The sequence below is a fragment of the Pan paniscus genome, chromosome 13 (genome assembly GCF_029289425.2).
Source record: "Pan paniscus chromosome 13, NHGRI_mPanPan1-v2.0_pri, whole genome shotgun sequence".
NCBI lineage: Eukaryota > Metazoa > Chordata > Mammalia > Primates > Hominidae > Pan > Pan paniscus.
The window spans coordinates 59,935,959-59,961,951 of NC_073262.2; the positions used below are offsets into that span (position 1 = coordinate 59,935,959).

The 25,993-nt window shown below is 39.9% G+C and overlaps 1 protein-coding gene across 1 annotated transcript in view; it reads left to right on the forward strand.

Moving 5' to 3' along the window:
- The window catches only part of GALNT5 (polypeptide N-acetylgalactosaminyltransferase 5), a 53,814-nt gene that overhangs the window by 7,946 nt on the left and 19,875 nt on the right, over positions 1-25,993 (forward strand). The window contains exons 2-3 of the mRNA XM_003832712.7: positions 18,819-18,985; positions 20,553-20,672. Coding sequence (XP_003832760.1) covers positions 18,819-18,985; positions 20,553-20,672 — 287 coding nt within the window. The remainder of the gene's footprint in view (positions 1-18,818; positions 18,986-20,552; positions 20,673-25,993) is intronic.

A 25,993-nucleotide genomic window follows, 5' to 3' on the forward strand; every position in this document is an offset into this window, starting at 1 on the left:
AACAGAAATGTTAAAGCGAATTCCTGACTTTTCCTCCTAAATACTGTGAAAGCCCTAGAAACACTCCTGGGAGAGAGTAGTTAGTAAATGCAGGAATTTGAAAGAAGTATACTTTTTCATATACGGAACACAAGGCCCAATTTAACCATCAGCATAATATATCAAACTTTTGCTGTAATATTGCCCTGGTACTCTTGGCCCTGAAAATAACTTCCTATTGGGCTTTTCTGGCTGATCCAATCAGAACAGAGCCTCTCAAGAGAGAAACAACTTTTTTGCTCAAGGTTCAGAAAATTCAGGGAAAATAGCAATGTTTAGAAGCTGTATTTTGCTGTTTGCTTTCGAAATGAAAGGAGCTTTTTAGAGTCTCCTGGAAAAACAGCTATATTATACCAAACTCAAGTACCACCTCAATTGGCCTTGCTTCTAAAATGTTGATAATATGGACATGTGTGAGAAGCAGCAATATGAGGAAACAGTGTTTACAAAGGCTTCACAACTTGCCTTCTCATTTAATCCTTAAAACAATTCCTCAAGGTAGATACTATCATCATCCCAGCTTTACCTATAGAAAAACTGAGACTTACAGAGGAAGCTGAGGTTTCAGATAATAGCAGATATTTCAGACAGTGGCAGTTCATTTCATTGCATGTGATATTTGCTCATTGCCTATCAATCAGGAGCGGTGCGCCATGCCAGGCAGTTGAGGCCTTTCATCCTTCAGGCATATTATTTCATCTGATCCTTGTGGCCATGCCAGATTAGCAAAGTGTTACCTCTCTTTATTAACAGATGAGGGGGGAAAAAAGAGCAAATGGTAAAGTAATTTGCCCAAGGCCTCACAGCTCACAAGTGCCAATGTTGGGACCCAACCTCTAGTTTTCTGACTCTTCCTCACTCAGTAATAATTCCACTGCACCAGTCTGGTTCCCTCTCCACCTCCAGCAACTCTCCCCACATAGTGACCATCATCACCTGCAAGTCTCCTTAGCTTGCCAAGGCCCTGTGCTAAAGCGGAATCCCTCCATTGCTCAGCTTCACACACAAAGAAAATGCTTAGTTTTGTTTCAGTCAGTGATGTGTGTATATGCATATATGTATGCATGTAGACTTATGTGTGTGTGTTTGTGTGTGTGTTTGTATCTAAGCAGTCCTCACAGCAACACTATGAGATATTAACTTTCATATGTTTTACAGTTGAGAAGAGTGAGACTGTAAAAGAATAAATGATTTATCCATTGTCCCAGCAAACTAATAGCAAATTTGGGATTCAAAAGAAAATTTCCCAATTTTTAATTCTAGTATTCTTTCCACAGGTGACAGCTTTTCCTTCCTTTGTTTCCTTATAGTCATATGACATTGGCAGAAATTAAAACACCTCTCTTCCTTATACATGGGTAAGAGATGCATGATGGGAATTAAGTTTGCATGACATGTACCTCATCAGAGAAAAAAATTATAGAAAAGCATTTCCTATATAGCACTAAGCAAAGGTGATTCTTTAAAACTTGGCCATAACCACAGCCCTGCAGTGAACAAATCTCTCTGGGCTGCTACTGCAAAGTATGGCATCAGAGCATGGTCATTGACTTCAAGGCGTATACAGCAAAATGTGATGCTGAAACACAGGGGATTGTTGGGAAAAAGGAGATAAAAAGCTAAACCTGTCCTGGGAGAGAACAAAAATGTTTGAGCTGCAACCTGAAAGAGTAGAGAGTCAGAGAAATGGAGAAAGCGGTAAAAAGGATGATCCATTGAGAAATTGAGGGAAATCTGACATGGGTTGCAGGAGAGCAATGAGGACGTAAATGAGGCCATAGAAGTAAGTAGAGTCCAGATCACTCAGGACCTTCAGGTTCTTCCAAGGGCCAGTGGGAAACCGTTAAATGATTTAAGACCATAGAAATAACAATTTAATTTGCCTTTTCTCAGGGGACTTATGCCCCAAAGGAAAGCACTTACAGGTAAATGCTAAAGTTGCATAGAAAACCACAGAATGTTAATACTAGGTGAAGATTTGAAAGTTTTCTAATCTAGTCCTTTATGTTACAGACAACGTTCCAGGAGAAAAATGACTTGCCCAAGGTCATACACAGCAGGAAAGACAGAACATCCCCGCCTAGTATTATTTCTGCCACATCACACCACCTCCTCCTCTTCTCCCTGCCATCCCAATTTCACTGTGACAGCTTCCTGCTCAAAACAGACTATTGTTGAAGTGGTGAATGTTTATGCTGGTGGCTGATATTTCTAAGCCTGAGTCCTGTCACTTTGATGACTTTACATTTACCATGGCAACCACAGCCGCAGCTGGCTAAGAACTTTGGAGTAGAAGTGATGAGTGTGACTTAAATTTTCTGAATCAGTAGCCAGGTGATTTTGACTGAATGTCATGGATAGTCTACCCTAAAAAGAACAAAACATGAAAATACAGTTTTTATATCACTGTACCTTCTTATCAGTGAGAGGGAAAGCAGCCCCAACAATTCTAAGGTCTGGGAGAAAAGAATAAAATCCCAGGCAGAGCTCTTCAGCTGTGTGCTCAATTCTCCTCCTGATGTTCCTGAGATATCAGTGCTTGGTGAGTGAAGGCCCCTGAAGGCTCACATGAAGGCAGTAGTTGAATTGCAAATAGAAGTTAAGAAAATATTCTCCTTGACCTTCTGTTCAAACCTGTGAAGGCTGAGACTTGACCCACATAGTACATCTTGACTGTCTCGGAATAAAATGAAAAATTCATAGAAATGAGAGAATGTTATCATTCCCTCAATCTTATGATTTAAAACCTTCTCTATTTGATAGGCTACATTCAAATCAGGTTAGTGGCTCAGCACTCAGCACACAGAAGCCAGGAGGGTGGGACGCATCACTTTCTGGGTCTCTCGATAAATGGTTGAGCACTTGATAGATTCAGATTAAAGGACTGCTTCAGAAAAGGGCAGTGTGCTCCCTCAAAATGTGTGTATTTGCATTATGGGTAATCGTAGGTTCTCACATGAGTTTTTCAGCATGAAGCTCACAAAATATTTTTACATCCATTATCTCATCAAATCTTCACCACTGTTCTGTGATGAAGGCATTGTAATCTTCATCCTAAAAGTGAGGAAACTAAGGTTCTAGGGGCCTAACTGACTTGCCCATGGCCATAGGGCCAATAAATGCTAGAATGAACTAAAAACTTAGTCTCTTGTCATCTTTCTCAAGTCCAGAGTCTTTCTGTCCACCACAGTAGTATGTCAGCTAAGTGCAGGATAGTGAAACTCCCCACATTAGAGGCCCCATTTGTTTTTAGAACTTGGATTGGCTGCAGTAATCTAAGCCTAGATTCCACCCCAGACGAAGAGATTGGATTAATTTTTTAAGTATAGCATGGGACCAGTAGACTCTAAATACCTAATTTGTATAATAAATAGGCATATAGAATATAAATGTGATTTCTTAGCCTCAAAAAAGTTACAAACCTAGAAATATCTGGCATTCAAATTAGACTTTAGCAGCAATTTCTCCTCCCATGATATAGGCAGAAATTAAGGAAAAATTGAAATAAAGGAAACTTGCTTGAATTAGGTTGGTGTAGGATAACTTGAAATGGTTTTTACAACCTATGCCAACTAGATGACATAGTGTCTGCCCAGAATATTCTCCATTCTCCTCAAGCCCCTACCCTATTACATTAGCAAGTAACCTTTCTTCCAGTATGAAAGACTAGAGTAAGAGTTTAAAATGCTGAAAGCTTTGCGGGGGTTTCCCACTGTTCCTTTGAACAAAACAAGCACACTAGTTTTGCTAGATACCCGGAAACATGTTTAATCTGTTTAGTAATGCAGGAGAACAGGCCTCTGTAAATGTCAGAGTGCCTTGACATGTCAGTCACCCCAAATCAAGGCACACCCTGAAACTTTGTATTGGAAATCTCAGGCATTTCTTTCTGGGTCCCTCTTTCCCATCCTGTAATATTGCTTTTACCAGGCACTAATATGATCTGTACCATATAATCTTCCACAGAATTTCTTCATTGTAATTCTTTAAACACATCTAAGATATATATTTGTCAACAATTGGCAGAGGTACTACTTATTTGCTGGGATATTAGCATCTAGTGGAATCTCTCATGATCTGCCCATGTAGGGTACTAATGGTGAAATTAAGGCACCATGACACAATCGGGGGAATAGAGGATTAGATATTTGGTGATTAGAGGTGTCTTCCCCAAATCTCTCAAATTTCTGAGAATTTTTTCTTACCTCCAATTTTAGACTGTCTAGCACTTTTTAGAACTTCCTTCTAAAAAGGACAAAAACTCTACTAATTTAAAATATAGGAAGAGTCATTTGCATGAGCCTGCTTAGTTAACTCCTCCTGATACAATTCCTTTTGTCACTGGATGTTTCTCAGACCAACCAAATTTTAACCATAAAGCAACTCTCAGGACTTCACAGCTGGGCTTGTTGGTTTATGCTGAATTTGTGTAATTGATCCTTTCTTTTTAGAACTGATTTGATTTTTTTTTCAGCACCAAATACCATTAAAAAAATGTAACTGTGAAATGTGAATTTCTCATTAATTTATATTATAAAGTTAGAGATGAGGAAGTCATAGGCCGTAGCTGTTTTCTTCTGTACCCTCCCTTTCACTCAGGCTATTAAACTCCTCTTAGCTTTACTTCCTCTTTCCCTGACCCAGAGCCCATGCCGGAACATTCAACCACCTTACACCAGTCCCCTCAAACCTCACTACCCATTCTCTTTCTACCTCATGTGCTCTGATATCCCTTAGACTCATATTAATCCAGCAATTTGCTTTATCTCTTCTTACACGCAGGCTGGCAGGCACTGGTGGAGCAAATCATATATTGAAATTTCATAAAATTTTGGCATCTCCAGTTTCAGGAAAGTGCTCACTGCCCCTCTGAAATCCTAGCTAGCTGGCTAGCATTCTCTCCCATTGCCCATAGTATCTGTCCAAAATATTCTCCATTCTCCTCAAGCCCCTAGCCTATTACATTAACAGATAACCCTTCCTCCAGTATGAGCTATGAATATTTTCAACTTCTCATCCCATGTGCATAAATATATTTGTATACGTTACCACCTTTTTGTACTTTCTATCTCAAAGGGAAATATTTCTTCCACTATTTAAGCTTTAAGTTCCATCTCATCTCCATCCATTCATTCATGCATTCAATACGTATTTATCAAATATTTATTGTGTAACTGTGCTGGAAGCTTGTGGTACTGTAGTAAGCAAGGCAGATTTGTCCTGCCCTCAGAAAATTTTGGATGCAGAAGATAAGGAAATAAGATTGATAAATGAATGCTGTGACAGAAACACAATAATAGGGAATAATAAAAGAATAGCTAAATTTTGAGAGGGTAGGCCAGGTGCAGTGGCTCACGCCTGTAAACCCAGCACTTTGGGAGGCCGAGGCGGGTGGATCACAAGGTCAGGAGATCGAGACCATCCTGGCTAATATGGTGAAACCCGTCTCTACTAAAAATACACAAAAATTAGCCAGGCGTGGTGGCAGGTGCCTGTAGTCCCAGCTACTCAGGAGGCTGAAGTAGGAGAATGGCGTGAACCCGGGAGGCGGAGCCTGCAGTGAGCGGTGATCACGCCACTCCACTACAGCCCAGACTCTGTCTCAAAAAAAAAAAAATGTGAAAGGGTTGTCAAAGACGGCATCTCTATGAAGGGAATATTTAAGATAGGAACTAAATGAATAGAAGCAGCCAGCCGCGAAGACATGGGAAGGGTAGCAAAAATGCTAGAAGTTAAGCAAATAACAAAAGCTGGAGTGTTCTTCAGGGAACTGAAAGAAGGCCAAGGTGGAGTGTGTGAGGGGAGAGTGGAATGACAGGCAGTTGGAAAGTTGAGCAGGGGTCCTATACACTAAAGAATTTGGATTTTTTTCCTTTTCACTTTGTCCCATAGAAATTGACTGAGGATTTTAAACAGAAGAGTGGTGTTGATCTGACAAATTGTGGAAGTAGTGTCCCGTTAGGAGACTCCAGCAATAATCCTGGAGAAAGAGAGTGGACGCTCAAGAGCTAGGGGAGGCAACTGTGGAGGTATAAAGATGTTATAACTGAGATATCTGTTGGCAATACACAGAATAGAAGTTGATGGATTGATTGTATTTATGGTCAGGAAGAGGGTGAAGTCTAGATGAGAATCCATATTTCTGCAGCAAGGTGGGTGGTGATGCCATTATGAGGGAAATGCAGAGGAGCTGGTTGGGTTGAGTGGGGTGAAGTCAAGGTTTCTGTTTCAGACACACTATGAGTGAGATGCCTGTGAGACATGCAGAGAAGATGTTCAGAAATTGTTTGGATATAAGTTAAGTCTGCAATTCAGATGGGAAATCTGACCTGGATATAAACTAGGAAGATATTATCACACTTAAAACTGTGAGCATGATGGGCTCATACAATCATATCACACATAGAAGAAAACAAAGCCCCAGACCCAGCTCTGAGAAACTTGTGTTTCTTAAGAGGAAAGGAAAGCTGAGAAGGAAACTGAAGGTGAAAAGCCAGTGAGTGATGGGTGAAAACGGAGGGTGTAGTGTCTCATGGGACAAAAAATTTAAAAATGGAGAGTGGCCAAAGGAAACTAGACTTGTTAATTGCATCAACTGCCACTGTAAGGTGGGTTAACATAAAGAGACCTTGCTTCATTGATAATCCTATCGATTACTGATTTTTTTTTCAACTCTCAGCTCTATCTGTACCTACTCTGATGCTCATAAATATGATTCTGTCCATGTCTACTCAAAAGAGGAAGGGAGAACAGGAATGACAAATTTTCCTGGTATCCCACCTATCTACCCTCCTATTTCTTTCTTTTCTAGGTTTTCTCCCAAAATTGCCCGCAAAATACTATCCTTTCCCTCATTTACCTTTTACTCCTTTTTTAAATAATTTCAACATTTTAGATTCAGGAAGTACATGTACAGGTTTGTTACAGGGTATATTGCGTGCTGCTGAGGTTTAGGACACAAATGATTCTGTCACCCAGGTACTGAGCATAGTACTCAACAGTTAGTTTTTCAACTGTTACCCCTCCTTCCTTACCCTCTCTAGTAGTCCCCAGTGTCTATCATTGCCATCTGTATGTCTATGAGTACCCAATGCTTAGCTCCCACTTATAAGTGAGAACATGTGATATTTGGTTTTCTGGTCCTGTGTTAATTTGCTAAGGATAATGTCCTCCAGCTGCATTCATGTTGCTGCTAAGGAAATGATTTTGTTCTTTTTTATGGCTTCATAGGATTCCATGGTATATATGTATCACATTTTCTTTATCCAATCCACCATTGAGGGGCACGTAGGTTGATTACACGTCTTTGCTATTGTGAATAGTGCTGAATTGTTTTGGTAGAATGACTTATTTTCATTTGGATATATGCCTAGTAATTGGATTGCTTGCTCAAATGGTAGTTCTGTGTTAAGTTCTTTGAGATACCTCCAAACTGCCTTCTACAGTGGCTAAACTAATTGGTAGGAACTACATTCCTACCGACAGTATGTAAGTGTATAAGCATTCTCTTTTCTCCACAGCCTTGACAGCATCTGTTGTTTTTTGACTTCTTAATAACTGCCATTCTAACTGGTATGAGATGGTGTCTCATTGTTCATTTACCTTTTACTTTGCAGTTCATTGTGCTCTAGCCCTACCAATTCTCTCGCTGGGAAACTTTAGTCTCATCACTCTGGTCTTTAATGGTCATCACAAGAGATTCTGAGAATTAAAATCTTATTTTGGAGATGTTCCCTTTTTTGCCTTATGAAAAACATTTCAGAGTCTAAAGTTTGTCCAGTTCCAAAATTGTCCTCTAATTGTTGGAATTGTTGGTAATTATGCAACCAAATAGACCAATTTTTTAGTACTTCTTGGAAATCCCTCAATTTATATTCTTTCTTCTTTTTTTCTAATTATCTTTATTTTCTAAAATAGAGTTTCAATATGATAGTTCATAATTTGGTATCACCAATTAACACTTTCGTGGACTTCAATGTGCAAATTCCTCAAACTTAAAAGAAGCTTCAAATTTAGGGAAAAAAACAGCATGACTAACAATTCTGTAAATTCAAAATAAACCTACATTTTGTTGAGGGATAGGGAAGCCATTTTAAATTTTTTATTTGAAAACAGCATATTTCTTGCTTTTTTTTTTTTTTTTTGAGACAGATTTTTGCTCTTGTTGCCCAGGCTGGAGTGCAATGGCACAATCTCAGCTCACCGCAACCTCCGCCTCCGGGGTTCAAGCGATTCTCCTGCCTCAGCCTTCCAGGTAGCTGGGATTACAAGTACCCGCCACCATGCCAGGGTAATTTTTTGTATTTTTTAAAATTATACTTTAAGTTCTAGGGTACATGTGCCCAATGTGCAGGTTTGATACATAGGTATACATGTGCCATGTTGGTTTGCTGCACCCATCAACTCGTCATTTACATTAGGTATTTCTCCTAATGCTATCCCTCCTCCAGCCCCCTACCCCCTAAAAGGCCCCAGTGTGTGATGTTCCCCACCTTGTGTCCAAGTGTTCTCATTGTTCAATTCCCACCTATGAGTGAAAACATGTGGTGTTTGGTTTTCTGTCCTTGTGATAGTTTGCTGAGAATGATGGTTTTCAGCTTCATCCATGTCCCTACAAAGGACATGAACTCATGATTTATGCCTGCATACTATTCCATGGTGTATATGTGCCATGTTTTCTTAATCCATTCTATCATTGATGGACATTTAGGTTGGTTCCAAGTCTTTACAATCATTAATAGTGCCGCAATAAACAAACGTGTGCATGTGTCTTTATAGTAGCAGGATTTATAATCCTTTGGGTATATACCCAGTAATGGGATCACTGGTATTTCTATGGGAATGGTATTTCTAGTTCTAGATCCCTGAGGAATCGCCACACTGTCTTCCACAATGGTTGAACTAGTTTACAGTCCCACCAACAGTGTAAAAGCCTTCCTATTTCTCCACATCCTCTCCAGCATCTGTTGTTTCCTGACTTTTTAATGATCACATTCTAACTGGTGTGAGATGGTATCTCTTGTGGTTTTGATTTGCATTTCTCTGGTGACCAGTGATGATGAGTATTTTTTCATGTGTCTGTTGGCTGCATACATGTCTTCTTTTGAGAAGTGTCTGTTGATATCCTTTGCCCATTTTTTGATGGGGTTGTTTGTTTTTTTTCTTATACATTTGTTTGAGTTCTTTGTAGATTCTGGATATTAGCCCTTTGTCAGATGGGTAGATTGCAAAAATTTTCTCCCATTCTGTAGGTTGCCTGTTCACTCTGATGGTAGTTTCTTTTGCCGTGCAGAAGCTCTTTAGTTTAATTAGATCCCATTTGTCTGTTTTGGCTTTTGTTGCCATTGCTTTTGGTGTTTTAGTCATTAAGTCCTTGCCCATGCCTATGTCCTGAATGGTATTGCCTAGATTTTCTTCTAGGGTTTTTATGGTTTTAGGTCTAACGTTTAAGTCTTTAATCCATCTTGAATTAATTTTTGTATAAAGTGTAAGGAAGGGATCCAGTTTCAGCTTTCTACATATGGCTAGCCAGTTTTCCCAGCACCATTTATTAAATAGGGTCCTTTCTCCATTTCTTGTTTTTGTCAGGTTTGTCGAAGATCAGATGGTTGTAGATGTGTGGTGTTATTTCTGAGGCCTCTGTTCTGTTCCATTCGTCCATATATCTGTTTTGGTACCAGGACCATGCTGTTTTGGTTACTGCGGCCTTGTAGTATAGTATGAAGTCAGGTAGCGTGATGCCGCCAGCTTTGTTCTTTTTGCTTAGGATTGTCTTGGCAATGCAGGCTCTTTTTTTGGTTCCATATGAACTTTAAAGGAGTTTTTTCCAATTCTGTGAAGAAAGTCATTGGTAGCTTGATGGGGATGGCATTGAATCTATAAATTACTTTGGGCAGTATGGCCATTTTCACTATATTGATTCTTCCTATCCATGAGCATGGAATATTCTTCGATTTGTTTGTGTCCTCTTTTATTTCGTTGAGCAGTGGTTTGTATTTCTCCTTGAAGAGGTCCTCCACATCCCTTGTAAGTTGGATTCCTAGGTATTTTATTCTCCTTGTGGCAATTGTGAATAGGAGTTCACTAATGATTTGGCTTTCTGTTTGTCTGCTATTCGTGTATAGGAATGCTTGTGGTTTTTGCACATTGATTTTGTATCCTGAGACTTTGCTGAATTTGCTGGTCAGCTTAAGGAGATTTTGGGCTGAAACAATGGAGTTTTTAAAATATACAATCATGTCATCTGCAAACAGGGACAATTTGACTTCTTCTTTTCCTAATTGAATACCCTTTATTTCTTTCTCTTGCCAGATTGCCCTGGCCATTTCAACACTATGTTGAATAGGAGTGGTGAGAGGGGCATCCTTGTCTTGTGCCAGTTTTCAAAGGGAATGATTCCAGTTTTTGCCCATTCAGTATGATATTAGCTGTGGGTTTGTCATAAATAGCTCTTATTATTTTGAGATATATTCCACCAAAGCCTAGTTTATTGAGAGTTTTTAGCATGAAGGGCTGTTGAATTTTGTCAAAGGCCTTTTCTGCATCTATTCAGATAAGCATGTGGTTTTTGTCATTGGTTCTGTTTATGTGATGGATTACATTTATTGATTTGTGTATGTTCAACTAGCCTTTCATCCCAGGGATGAAACCAACTTGATCATGGTAGATAAGCTTTTTGATGTGCCTCTGGATTCAATTTGCCAGTATTTTATTGAGGATTTTCACATTGATGTTCATCAGGGATATTGGTCTAAAATTCTCTTTTTTTGTTGTTGTGTCTCTGCCAGGTTTTGGTATCAGGATGATGCTGGCCTCATAAAATGAGTTAGGTAGGATTCCTGCTTTTTATATTGATTGGAATAGTTTCAGAAGGAATGGTACCAGCTTCTCTTTGTACCTCTGGTAGAATTCGGCTGTGAATCCATCTGGTCCTGGACTTTTTTTGATTGGTAGGTTATTAATTATTGCCTCAATTTCAGAGCCTGTTATTGCTCTATTCAGGGATTTAACTTCTTCCTGGTTTAGTCTTGGGAGGGTATATGTGTCCAGGAATTTATCCATTTCTTCTAGATTTCCTAGTTTATTTGCATAGAGGTATTTATAGTATTCTCTGATGGTAGTTTGTATTTCTGTGGGATCAGTGATGATATCCCCTTTATCATTTTTTATTGCATCTATTTGATTCTTCTCTCTTTTCTTCTTTATTAGTCTTGTTAGCAGTCTATCAATTTTGTTGATCTTTTCAAAAAACCAGCTCGGGGATTCATTGATTTTTTGAAGGGTTTTTTGTGTCTCTATCTTCTTCAGTTCTGCTCAGATCTTAGTTATTTCTTGCCTTCTGCTAGCTTTTGAATGTGTAAGCTCTTGCTTCTCTAGTTCTTTTAATTGTAATGTTAGGGTGTCAATTTTAGATCTTTCCAGCTTTCTCTTGTGGGCATTTAGTGCTATAAATTTCCCTCTACACACTGCTTTAAATGTGTCCCAGAGATTCTGGTATGTTGTGTCTTTGTTCTCGTTGGTTTCAAAGAACATCTTTATTTCTGCCTTCATTTCGTTATTTACTCAGTGGTCATTCAGGAGCAGGTTGTTCAGTCTCCATGTAGTTGTGCAGTTTTGAGTAAATTTCTTAATCCTGAGTTCTAATTTGATTGCACTGTGTTCTGAGAGACAGTTTGTTGTGATTTCTGTTATTTTACAATTGCTGAGGAATGCTTTACTTCCAATTGTATGATCAATTTTAGAATAAGTGCGATGTGGTGCTAAGAAGAATATATATTCTGTTGATTTGGGGTGGAGAGTTCTGTAGATGTCTATTAGGTCTGCTTGGTGCAGAGCTGAGTTCAAGTCCTGGATATCCCTGTTAACCTTTTGTCTCATTGATCTGTCTAATATTGACAGTGGGGCATTAAAGTCTCCCATTATTATTGTGTGGGAGTCTAAGTCTCTTTGTAGATCTCTAAGGACTTGCTTTATGAATCTGGGTGCTCCTGTATTGGGTGCATATATATTTAGGATAGTTAGCTCTTCTTGTTCAACTGATCCCTTTACCATTATGTAATGGCCTTCTTTGTCTCTTTTGATCTTTGTTGGTTTGAATTCTGTTTTATCAGATACTAAGATTGCAACCCCTGCTTTTTTTTTTTTTTTGCTTTCCATTTGCCTGGTAGATCCTCCTCCATCCCTTTATTTTGAGCCTCTGTGTGTGTCTGCACATGAGATGGGTCTCCTGAATACAGCACACTGATGCGTCTTGACTGTTTATCCAATTTGCCAGACTGTGTCTTTTAATTAGGGCATTTAGCCCATTTACATTTAAGATTATTTTTATGTTTGAATTTGATCCTTTCATTATGATGTTAGCTGGTTAGTTTGCCCATTAATTGATGCAGTTTCTTCATAGCATCGATGGTCTTTACAATTTGGTCTGTTTTTGCAGTGGCTGGTACCAGTTGTTTCTTTCCATGTTTAGTGCTTCCTTCAGGAGCTCTTGTAAGGCAGGCCTGGTGGTGACAAAATCTCTCAGCATTTGCTTGTCTGTAAAGGATTTTATTTTTCCTTCACTCATGAAGCTTAGTTTGGCTGGATATGAAATTCTGGGTTGAAAATTCTTTTCTTTAAGAATGTTGAATTTTGGCCCTCACTCTCGTCTGGCTTGTAGAGTTTCTGCCGAGAGATCCACCGTTAGTCTGATCGGCTTCCCTTTGTGGGTAAGCCAACCTTTCTCTCTGGCTGTCCTTAACATTTTTCCCTTCATTTCAACTTTGGTGAATCTGAAAATTATGTGTCTTGGAGTTGCTCTTCTCATGGAGTATCTTTGTGGTGTTCTCTGTATTTCCTGAATTTGAATGTTGGCTAGGTTGGGGACGTTCTCCTGGATAATATCCTGAAGTGTGTTTTCCAACTTGGTTCCATTCTCCCCATCACTTTCAGATACACTAATCAAACATAGATTTGGTCTTTTCACATAGTCCCATATTTCTTGGAGGCTTTGTTCATTTCTTTTTCCTCTTTTTTCTCTAAACTTGTCTTCTCACCCCATTTCATTAATTTGATCTTCAATCACTGATACCCTTTCTTCCACTTGATTAAATCGGCTATTGAAGCTTGTGCATGCATCATGAAGTTCTCTTGCCATGGTTTTCAGCTCCATCAGGTCACTTCAGGTCTTCTCTACACTGTTTATTCTAGTTAGCCATTCGTCTAGTCTTTTTTCAAGGTTTTTAGCTTCCTTTTGATGGGTTTAAACATGCTCCTTTAGCTCAGAGAAGTTTGTTATTACCGACCTTCTGAAGCCTACTTCTATCAATTTGTCAAAGTCATTCTCCATCCAGCTTTGTTCCATCGCTGGCTAGGAGCTGCAATCCTTTGGAGGAGAAGAGGCGCTCTGGTTTTTAGGATTTTCAGCTTTTCTGCCCTGGTTTCTCCCCATCTTTGTGGTTTTATCTACCTTTGGTCTTTGATGTTGGTGACCTACAGATGGGGTTTTGATGTAGATGTCCTTTTTGTTGATGTTGATGCTATTCCTTTCTGTTTGTTAGTTTTCCTTCTAACAGTCAGGGCCCTCAGCTGCAGATCTGTTGGAGTTTGCTGGAGGTCCACTCCAGACCCCGTTTACCTGGGTATCACCAGTGGAGGCTGCAGAACAGCAAATATTGCTGCCTGATCCTTCCTCTGCCTGAAGCTTCGTCCCAGAGGGGCACCCGCCTATATGAGGTGTCTGTCAGCCCCTACTGGGAGGTGTCTCCCAGTTAGGCTACATAGGGGTCAGGGACCCACTTGAGGAGGCAGTCTGTCCATTCTCAGAGCTCAAACGCCATGCTGGGAGAACTACTGCTCTTTTCAGAGCGGTCAGACAGGGACATTTAAATCTGCAGAAGTTGTCTGCTGCCTTTTGTTCAGCTATGCCCTACTCACAGAGGTGGAGTCTACAGAGGCAGTAGGCCTTGCTGAGCTGCGGTGGGCTCCACCCAGTTTGAGCTGCTTTGTTTACCTACTCAAGCCTCAGCAATGGTGGACGTCCCTCCCCGAGCCAGGCTGCCGCCTCCCAGTTTGATCTCAGACTGCTGTGCTAGCAGTGAGCAAGGTTCCATGGGTGTGGGACCTGCCAAGCCAGGCACAGGAAAGAATCTCCGGGTCTGCCAGTTGCTGAGACTGTGGGAAAAGCACAGTATTTGGGCAGAAGTGTCCCATTTTTTCAGGTACAATCTGTCACAGCTTCCCTTGGCTAAGAAAGGGAAATCCCCAGACCTTTTGCGCTTCCTGGGTGAGGTGATGCCCCAACCTGCTTTGGCTCACCCTCTGTGGGCTGCACCCACTGTCCAACCACTCCCAATGAGATGAACCAAGTACCTCAGTTGGAAATGCAGAAATAACCCATCTTCTGTGTCAATCACGCTGGGAGCTGCAGATCAGAGATGTTCCTATTTGGCCATCTTGGAACAGACCTCAATTTTTTGTATTTTTTAGTAGAGACGGGGTTTCTCCATGTTGGTCAGGCTGGTCTCGAACTCCTGACCTCAGATGATCCACCCACCTTGGCCTCCCAAAGCACTGGCATTACAGGCATGAGCTACCTCACCCAGCCTATTTCTGGCCTTAACTCATTAAGCCCTTGTGTCAGGCTAAAAGACATGGTTCTCCAAAAATACATTTACTTCCTAATTCTCAGAACCTGTGATTATTACCTCACCTGGAAAAACAGTGAATATTACCTTCTGAAGCAAGAGATGTGATGAAGGATCTTGAGAGGAGACATTTACCCTGAATTACCCAGATAAGCCCCAAATGCCCTAAATCACATGTATCCTTATAAAAGAGAGCCAGGCAGAGGTTTCACCCAGAGAGACACAGAGGAGAAAGTGATGTGAAGACAGAGAGAGAGATTTGAGTGACTCAACAAGTCAAGGATTGCCAGCAGAAGCTGAAAGAGGCAAGGAACAGAATGTCCCCTACAACATATGGAGGGACTGAGGTCCTATTGACATCTTGGTTTTAGAATTCTGGACCCCAGAAATGTGACAGAATATGTTACCAAGTTTGTGGTAATTTGTCATGGCAGTCAGAAGAAACTAATATAAATTTTGGTATCAAGGAGTGAGGTGCTGCTATAACAAGTACCCAAAAATACAGAAGTATCATCCAAGGAATAGCCAAGTGATATGGTTTGGATGTTTGTCCCCTTCAAATCTCATGTTGAAATGTGACCTCCAATGTTGGAGGTGAGACTTGGTGGGAGGTACTGGATCATGGAGGCAGATCTATAATGGATGACTCAGTGCCATCTGCTTGGTGATATGTGAGTTCTCCCTCAGTTCACATAAGATTTGGTTGGTTAAAAGTGTCAGAGACCTCACCTTACTGTCTCTTGCTTGCTCTGTCATGTAACATGCCTGCTCCCACTTTGTATTCTGCCATGGGTAAAAGCTCCCTGAGGCCTCACCAGGAGCTGAGCAGATGCCAGAGCCATGCTTCCTGTACAGCCTGCAGAACCGTGAGCCAATTAAACCTCTTTTCTTTACAAATTAGCTAGTCTCAGGTATTTCTTTCTTTCTTTCTTTTTTTTAGATGAAGTCTCACTCTGTCACCCAGCCTGGAGTGCAGTGGTGCGATCTCAGCTCACTGCACACTACAACCTCCACCTCCAGGGTTCAAGCAATTCTCCCTGCCTCCGCCTCCCAAGTAGCTGGGATTACAGGCACCCGCAACCATGCCCAGCTAATTTTTGTATTTTCAGTACAGACTGGATTTCACCATGTTGGCCAGGCTGGTCTTGAACTCCTGACCTCAAGTGATCCACCCACCCCAGCCTCCCAGAGTGCTGGGATTACAGGTGCCCAGCCAGGTGGATTTCTTTGTAGCAACACAAAAATGGCCTAATACACCAAGGAATTCGCTAATAGGTAGAGGCTGGAAGAATTCTTTGAAGCATCATAGAAAAAGCCTAGAATGCCCTGAAGTCACTGTTGGTAGCAATATGAATATCAAGGATGCTGTTGGTGAGGGCTCAGAAGGAAGTGAGCGGCACAGTAGAGAAAGCTCCTATCAAATTGCGCCATGGCATTCCCGCCTGGGTGACAGAGCAAGACTCTATTTCAGAAAAAAAGAAAGAAAGAAAGAAAGAAAGAAAGCTTCTATCAATCATCTTTGAAAATATGTATGCTATCTTGAGCAGAATGTTGGCAAAAATATGAGCATTGTAAGTACTTCTGGTGCAGGCTTAGAAGGAAATATGGAGCACATGATTGAGAAATGGAAGAAAAATGATCCGTGTTACATAGTGGCAGTGAGCTTGGCTTAACTCTGTCCTATAGTCATGTGAAAATTAGCAGAACTTGCCAATGATGAAATCGGATATTTAGCTGAGGAGAGTACCAAGCAAAATGTTGAAGGTGCATACTGATATCTTCTTTCTGTTCAGAGTACAAATGTGAGAGAAAATAGATACATTCAGGAAGGAACTGTTAAGCAGAATTTTCAGTAATTTGTTATGGCGGCCAAAGTAAACTGATAAAGCTCTTAAGTGAAGAGAGGAATATCTTCTCATATTATTCAGAAGTGCTAATGCATGGATCCTTTGTGTAGACTAATATTAGTTTAGACAGTCTGATATTTTAAGTTAGCATTAGATACCTGATCACTACATGAAGATACTGAATCAAAATGTGTTACTTTAATTCTCTGTCACTTGAACATTTAGGACATGCTCCTATCAGCCGTCAATTTATTTTTTTTAATATTAGCCTCAAATAATAAGAATAAATTAACTTTATCTTGAGCTCAAGTTCTTAAACTCACCAATCAATGATTTGTGAGTCATTCTTTTGTTTGTTGGTTGGTTGGTTTCTTTGTGTTTTGTTTTATTTGTTTGTATTTTAAGACATGGATTCTTGGGCCCTCAGCAAACCTTGTAAATTGATTTTCTGGGGCTGAGGATTGGATATTTATGTTTTTCTAAGGCTTTGTCAATTATTATGATAAACAACCATTTAGGAAACCATTGAAATTATGAAGCATAGCTGGCTTTGTCTACCATTTCTTAAGTACCCCCTATGTGTCAGATATATATTAGATGAGTTTTACATAACGTTTATATGTAATCTTACAGGTACATGTTTAATTTCAGCTTTGTAGTTGGCAAATTGAGGTTCAAAGAAGTAGTAAAGCTGTTCCAAATCAGTAATTAGAAAAACTGATATTTGAGCACATATCTATTTCCAAAGCCCACTCTACAAAAAAAAACCAGCAGTGAAGTAAAAACATTATTTGTTCACATTTCCTTATATATCCTATCTAGGTGGATGATGTGGGTAAGTCATTTAACTTCCCAAGATTTGAAGAAGTGTATAATAATATGTATCTCAAGCAGTTGTTATGAAGACTGAATTCAATTATGTACAGAATAGCACTTTGGCAACACTAGAGTGTCATGCAAATGATTTGCTTTACTATGGTTTTTGCTCTTACCTATTTCTTATTTATGGAATAAGTAAAGTATAACCATGTTATTTGGCAGAAGTGCCAGCTCTCACAAAATGTCGCATCTACTGCCAGCTGCTTCTATTCTTGTGGATCTAAGGCTTCCTCAATGGTTACTTTTGGAGCCAGACTGGATCAGTGTTCGAGTCCCAGCTCTGCCATTTACTAACTGTAGAATCATGGACTAGTCTTTCCATGATTTTGATTATTCACCAATAAAAAGGGAAAGAGATGCTGGTAATTTGAGGTCGACATTGAAATAATAGAGAATGCTTATAATATTTATGATCATCATCATTAATGATCACATTACTGACAGTAGCTGTGTTAGTAAGATGGCAAATACATTTTGTGAGGTTCCACTGGGCACTGCCTATGAAGAGTGGCACAGGCAGGGGGTGAAAGAATGCCAGCAGTGAGGCAGTGTATTCTGCAGGGCATGGGAAAAAACCCAGGCCAGTTGCAACCCACCTGAATACTAACTCCCACTGTAGCCTGGACTGCATTCCTATGCCAGCAAAATGGTTTTTCAACTGTGGCTATTCTGTAGCAGAGTATCAGCAAGGAAGCCCCAGATACGGAAGCTAAAAAGAGTTTAATTATTTGGCACATACATATTATGCCATAAGTACATACACAAGCAGAATGGGAGAAAAGAATAAATCCCATGGCACTTGGCAGATAGCCAGTTGGAAAGGCAATCATAAACCATTTGGGAACATTAAATAAGTCAGAATGCTATCTTCTAGCATATAATCTAGTAATGATAGCAATAACTACCATTTCATAAATTCCTGTGCCAGGAACCCTGCTAGGCTTTGTATGTACATTATCACTAGGCTACAAAACTCTATTGAATAAGAACCATTTATTACCTCATTCTGCAGATGAGGAAACTGAGGCACAGAGAAGTTAAAGAAGGCATTAATGGTTAAAGACCTGAGAAATATTGGCCATGAGATTTGAAATAGAGTCTAACTACCTGTAAACCCTGTCCTTTCCACTGCAGTGTGATGTCTGCATGGGACATTCTCATGTCTTGCATCTCTAGTCCTTTTATAACAACCACGGTTACGGGTAATTCTTCTGCTTTTTTATTTTGCATGTACCCCTCCCCAAAAAAAGGCACATGATAAATAATAAAATCATCATTGGTATATATAAATAGATGATAGATAGACCAGACAGATCGATGACAGATTAAGTGTGTGTGTATATGCACACCATCACACTCTGTGACTTTTAAAACTATCTTGTGGATCTCCTTAGCACATCTCTTGTGCTCTGCTTATATTCTGGCCCAGATGTGCAGAGCAGCTAGTTCACAATAACCTCCCAACCACCAGTGTCATCATGTGCTTTGTGGATGAAGTGTGGTCCACTCTCCTGAGATCTGTTCACAGTGTCCTCAATCGCTCTCCTCCACACCTCATCAAGGAGATTCTGCTGGTGGATGACTTCAGCACCAAAGGTAAGAAAACCACTCAGGCTATCTCTTGAAATTTCAAAGTTTGGCAGAAGCAAAGTTTAGCAGCAGTTTGGATGGTAAAATTATAGGATAATTTGATGAAGCATAAACATCGTACAAATGCTTTGTTTTACGTGGAGCCTCAGAGACATAAGTCTAAGCATCTATGGACGTTAAAAGTCATCTGGAGCTCTGTTCAGTTAGTTGTCTCAGTTGTAACTCTCCTACCATGTTGGAATGATCTAACTATGGCTCCTTGGAGATGGGCACTTTGAAGTATTGGAGTTTAGATGTCCTCTACAATTGCACAAATCCCTTTTAATGGAATCACAATTAACGGGAGGCCTTGCCTACTGGTAATAACTAGAGTTACAGTTAGACTCTATGGAAGGCAAAGAAATTGAGATCTTATGGCTTCTTCCTTGAGAGCAAGGCACATGATGTGTTCAGTTAAGTGTTAAGAAGACAAATTGCCAATAGGACAAGAGAGATGAGGTGATTCCAACAAAGTTCAAAAGCAGAATCCACCATAGCCTTTATGTTCATTTTTGCTTATTACAGTGAAGAATCTCACTCTTTGGGTTGTTAAATAACCTGTGTATGTAGGTGGTCTGACAGCCACATTACAAATTCCCAAAATGGAACCCATTTTTCAGAAAAGTTTAGAAAATAGCAAAGACTTGGCAATGCTAATGGAACAGCTTACCCTTGAGCTGTGACCACAGCCACATGGGAAGTTTCTTTAGCTTCAGAGTTTCTGCCATAATCACACTGAGCTCAAGAAGCTGTGGGATGACAGAGAAAAACTGGCTGAAAAACATAAAATGTGGCCTTGGAAGCATAAACAGAAATAGTACCCAATTAGTAAGTAGATAGGAGTCCCTTCATGAGGGGCAGGTCCAGATTCTGTGGGACCTGAAGCTTATTCAGTTTTCAGGGTCCTGTCTAAGAAAAACTTTCTTAGAAAGTTTTCTGGAAGCCATTCCAACCTAGGATAGCTGTCAATAGCTTGATTACACACAGAAGTGACTGTAAGTGACATAAACATAGCTCATAAAGCCCCTGGAAAACTGTTCCTTTAGCTGGATCCCTCCATGGCCATCTAATAAGAGAGAAAAGGTATAATGGAAGGGGATGTCAGAGTAGAGAATGAAAGGGTCTTATTTGCACACATTGTTTAGCCTCTTCCTTGGGTCACGGAAGGGGCTTTTGCAAGAGGTGGGGCTGAGAGTAGAGGCAGAATTGTGCAGAAGCCTGAGCTACATATATTTTAAGGCAAATCTGCCCCCACCTTGACAAATACTCAGAAAGGTGTGCCCTCCACTGCATCACCTTGCAACACTGAAAACAAGCATTTGGGGTTTGAAAAATCAGACAGCTTTGAATATTGAAACCAGATAGAATCCTTCCAAGAAAATTACATCAGAAAATAAAATTATGACCCAAGGAATAAAATTCAGTGATGATGGTAATGTCATAGTTTTTGGCATTTGACTTTGGGGAGCACTTCTGATACTATCCGGACTTACTTAATTCAAGTATTTCCTGGTTTATCTTTACTCTGGTGTAGACTATCTAAAAGATAATTTGGATAAATACATGTCCCAGTTTCCAAAAGTTCGGATTCTTCGCCTCAAAGAGAGACATGGCTTAATAAGGGCCAGGCTGGCAGGAGCACAGAATGCAACAGGTAAGAAGTTACTCATTTTTTTGTTTGTTACATTTTTATTTTAATTTAAAATGTTTCTCAAACATACAGCAAATGTGAAAGACCAGCACAATGATGCCTATATATGCATCACTTAGTTCCATCAATTTTAAACAGTTTTTATAATATGTGCTTTATCATAAACACACATAGACACCTACTGTATATACTTTTTTCCTGAACCTTTGAAAAAGAAGTTACAGACATCATCATACTGCACACCTAAGTACTTCAGTGGGCAGCTCTGAAGAACAGGAGCATTCTCTTAAATAAGCACAGCTTTCATAACTAAATATAATAATACCTACTATATGCTCTTTTCAAGTTTTCTCATTGTTCCCAAAATGTTTTTGTTTTTGTTTTTTTGAGACAGAGTCTCGCTCTGTCACCCAGGCTGGAGTGCACTGGTGCCATCTCAGCTCACCACAACCTCCGCCTCCCTCATTCACACCGTTCTCCTGCCTCAGCCTCCCAAGTAGCTGGGATTACAGGCACCCACCACCATGCCCGGCTAATTTTTTGTATTTTTAATAGAGACGGGGTTTCACCGTGTTAGCCAGGATGGTCTCGACTCCTGAACTCGTGATCCGCCCGCCTCGGCCTTCCAAAGTGCTGGGATTACAGGCCTCAAAATGTTTTTTTAAATTCGGGAACTAATTAAGTTTCATACTCTGCATTTGATACTTTCCTCACACACTTTGTTTAAACACCTGTGTGTGTGTGTGTGTGTGTGTGTGTGTGTATTTTAAGTTCATGCCATTTGTTTGGTACCAGTGACCATGTTCTGAAATTTTTGATTTCCTCTTGTTACCTGCAGGATAAATGTTTTTGGAGTGAAAATATTATATAGAATGCTACTACATAGGTGATAGAAATGGTATACATCTCATCAAGAGGCATATAATATAACATAATATCACCAGTATTGTTGATACTAACTTTGAGAGGTTAGTTAAGATGTTGACAGCTAAACCTTTACTTTGGGATTAAGAAGTAATTTGTGGAATGACACATTGATCCATGAAAATATTCTGTTTTTCTTACAATGTTTTACCCAATGGTTTTTAGTACCCATTGATCATCCTTGCTTAAATCAATTATTACACTGAGGACTGAAAATTTGCTTTTCTATAATTCATTCTTTTTTATTTAGCTGGCATTCATGTGTAAGGAGAAAATCTCTATCTCTCCCTCTCCTGCTTTCTAACTCCTCCTCCCTTTCCCCTCAATCTCCCTCTCCCCTCCCTCTCATCCCCTCACCGATATGGATTTATGGCTCAGAAATTAAATGTGTATTATATCACCATTATTCTTGTTGGTGTTCAAATTGTCCCAAATTTGACCACTAGGAGCTTCTTCAAGCCTGTGCCCTTTTGACCTGACCCATCAGTATTTCAAGATTTTGTAATGTTTTAATTCTATAATCCTCACCCCTCTCTTCTCTGACCCATGTCTATTCTTCCTATGGTTCTTTCTGCCTTCCCCAAAGGCCGTGTGCCTTCTTTTCCTCTCCCCTTTTTAGTGTGCAGGTGTTGGTGAGTGAATGAGAAGTGAATCTATTTTATGAGTATTCTAAAAACCAACATCAAACATTTGGGTTCATGTTCATACATTTCTATGGAAGGATCTGTGCCCTGTAATACTAGCTGATTTATATGCTAGGTGCCATTCTGAATACTTTGTGTATTAACTGATTGAATCCTCACAATAACTCTATGAGATGAGTACAATCACATCCTCATTCTACATATGAGAATATAGAGGCACAGTGAGGCTGTGCCTTATGCAAGCTCCCCCATCTAGCCAGTGGTAAATCCAAAGCTGGCACCTGAATGCCCTGACCCCAGAGTCCATCCTCTTATCAACTACACCTTGAGGCCTCTAGACATTTAGCCACCACTCTGGCCCTGTAAGCCCTGCTTTTACAGGTCTCCACCAGCTTAAATTCAAGCATGTTCTGATGGGAAGTTTTCTGCTTACCTGAGTTTAATTTTCTCATAACTGGACCCCATATTTGAAGCTCTTCTCATTTCATTGGTTTGCTAACAAATGTCTTCTCTTTGTAGAGGAAATTTTAAGTGAGCAACAAATACATCACACCAAAATTGGCATTGCAGTGACAGTTAAGATTCTTGATGAGAGACTGCATTCAGAAAAATTTAATGGCATTCCATGCTTAATTTCCTTTGGAAAGTAATTATCTATAAATGATGTAAAAATAGGATACTCAAGAACTAGTTTAAATAGGTAACTTTTGAGCTGAGGTCTGGATGAAGAATATTCCCAAGCAAATGGAACAAGAAGTACAAATGTCCTAATGAAGAAATGAGCTTGGCATATTCAAGGTAAAGAAATAAGTTCATTTTGACTCATGGGTGCTGACCATGGGGAGAGTCATAAAAGATTCATTTGGGGAGAAAGAAAAAAGCAAGTTTTTCTAAAGTTTTGTGCATCACTTAAAGATTGTAGGCATTATTCTCAGTATAAGGTGAAGCCAATGAAGAATATTAAATAGGAACAAAACTGTCTGATGTACATTTTGAAAGCTCATTCTGGCCACTGTGTAGAGAATGGATATTAGGAAGATGAAAAAGGAAGTAGGGAGGCCAGTTAGGAGGCTACTATAGTTGTCCAAGTACCAGGGAGGTGCCAGGGTAAATGGGAGAAATGGTCAGCTTCATCACAGATTGTGCACATGGAACGTATAGGACTTGCCATCAGATAAGATGTGAAGAGAATAAGAATGACACCAATCAGAAACAAACCCTAGGACTGGTATCTGAACAACTTGGTGGGTGGTAGGCTCAAAACTGGAGGAGCAGGTTTGGAATTGCAGTTGAGTTTTGATTTTGTCCATACAAATTTGAGATGAAAATTAGATATTCATGCACAGAAAGTAGAATACAGAACCAAATATGGGTTACTTATTTAAAAATTTTCTCTCTGCCTGCACGGAGCACAGAGTATGCTAGTAACGGCCTCCAACACAGTCCAAACTATTAGACAACATGGGTGGAGTGTCTTAGAAGGGGTGTTATGAGCTTGATTAAAGCAGTTGCAACTGCTTGCTCAAGTGCTTGCAGTTAACATCCATAGTGTAATTTATTTGAATTTAGCAAATCTGAATGTAAATTCAGATTCATTAACAGCCTTGAGAATATTAGCTCAGTAACTGTCAAACCATTTTGACAATGGCTTGTGTAGAAATAAATGTTTCATCACAACTCAGTACATGTGTAATCACACATATAACTACAGTAGACATTTTGTCAAATAACATGTGGAATAGATTCTAATACCTTCTTTTCTATGTTATTTATGTTTTAGATCCTGGCCAATCTCAATAAATTGATTTAGTGATTGATTCACTAAGGGAATCTACAGCTCTCAGTTTGAAAAACCCCAGCTAGGTGTATCTTAATTGCTTGCCACTGCCTAGTAGAGTGATGCTTCCCAAACTATCTGAAAAGGACTTTTTTCCCCTAATTTCCAATTTTTTATTGACCTACCCCTTTGTAAATTATAATCAATATTAATTACCCAAAAAGGAAAGTAGATATATAAAAAACAAACCCATTTTTATTATATATAAAATATATATGGCTGGGTGCGGTGGCTCACGCCTATAATCCCAACACTTTGGGAGGCCAAGGCAGGCAGATCACCTGAAGTCAGGAGTTCGAGACCAGCCTGCCCAACATGGCGAAACCCTGTCTCTACTAAAAATACAAAAAAATTAGCTGGGAGTGGTGGCAGGTGCCTGTAATCCCAGCTACTCAGGAGGCTGAGGCAGAGAATCTCTTGAACCTGGGAGGCGGAGGTTGCAGTGAGCCGAGATCACACCACTGCACTCCAGCCTGGGCAACAAGAGCAAAACTCTGTCTCAAAAAAAAAAAATGTATATATATATATATATATACACACACACACACACACACACACACATATACATATATACATATATATGCATATGTATCTACATGTATATAAAAACAGTAAATAATAAATTTATAAATTTGACAAATTGCTATAAAGTTCCAAAATATTTGTTCTCAATTTCTATTGCTATCACCCTGTAGACAGCAGGGTCTGTGGCCTACACTTGGAGCAGCACTAGTGGAGCTTGGGTGCCTGAGAGTTTGGAAAGAAGAAAGGTGTGTCTCGCCCAAGGATACATCCAATGCTGGGAAGTACACCTGTCCCCTGTGGGGAATTCAAGGCAATGCAGGATCAGTTTTAGCAGAGAATGTAATTCAGAGACTGGCACTGAGCAGAGATGGCAGGCGTGGTGGGTCCTCTCAAACTCCCCTGGGTGTGCCACAGCTCTCAAGAGTAGAGATAAGTAAGAGACTAAGGGCCTCCTGAAGAGTTCCTGTAAATTAGAGATCAGCAAAGACAGCAGACAAAATTTTTCTCTAGGATGCCTCGCTAAACAAGGAGTTTAAAGATAAGAATCTGAGTCCAGAATCTGACAGGCCTTGATGCTACTGTTCCCTAAAATTTGCCCTTTAGGACTCAAAGAAAAGGGAAGTAACAGGCAAGGGTGAGATCCAGAGATCCAAAGACATGCAGAAATAGAAGTCAGATGGCCTATTTTGGTCCCAGGGTATTATGAGGCTCTCTGAAGTTCTGCAAGAGGCTCTCTGAAAGTCTGCAATCATCTACAAAATAATAAGGGGCCAAGCAGTGATCTGCCTTACCATTAGCAATGTCTACTATGCATTCAGTTTCCAGGGCATGTTAGTTCTTCATATGAATCTAATTCAGGCAAAAAGATTAGGTCCAATCAGTTGCTTGCTGTGAATGAGGAGGTTGAGAGGCCCAAGTAGGATTTTAAAATTTGACAGGTAGGCCGGGGCAATGGATCTCTAAGAATTGCTCACTATGTGAAGCCAACAGAATTAAAAAGATAGAGTAAATGAGATATCAGGGAAGAAGTAGATCACCCATATCCCTTCCTAGTATGGAACAGACCAAGTGATTTACTGCCCTGCCAAGAGGAGTTACAGTCAGGCATTAGAGAGTCAAAGTAAATATTAGGTTTTCATTTCCTTCATGACATGGCATTTGGCAAAATTCCTGACATTTCTATGAGCATTCTAAATAATCACTTGGCTAACTTTAAGTAACTGGACAAGTGACATCTAACTCCTAGCAAACTCCAAGGTCTCCTAAAAAGCAACAGTACACATCTGTCTGCAAACTTTTATAACTTGTATCTGCTGCAGGTAAAAATTATTTCCTTAACATTACTTAGGAGGCATTATGTAAAATTAAACGGCACGCCAAGCCAACATCCCTCA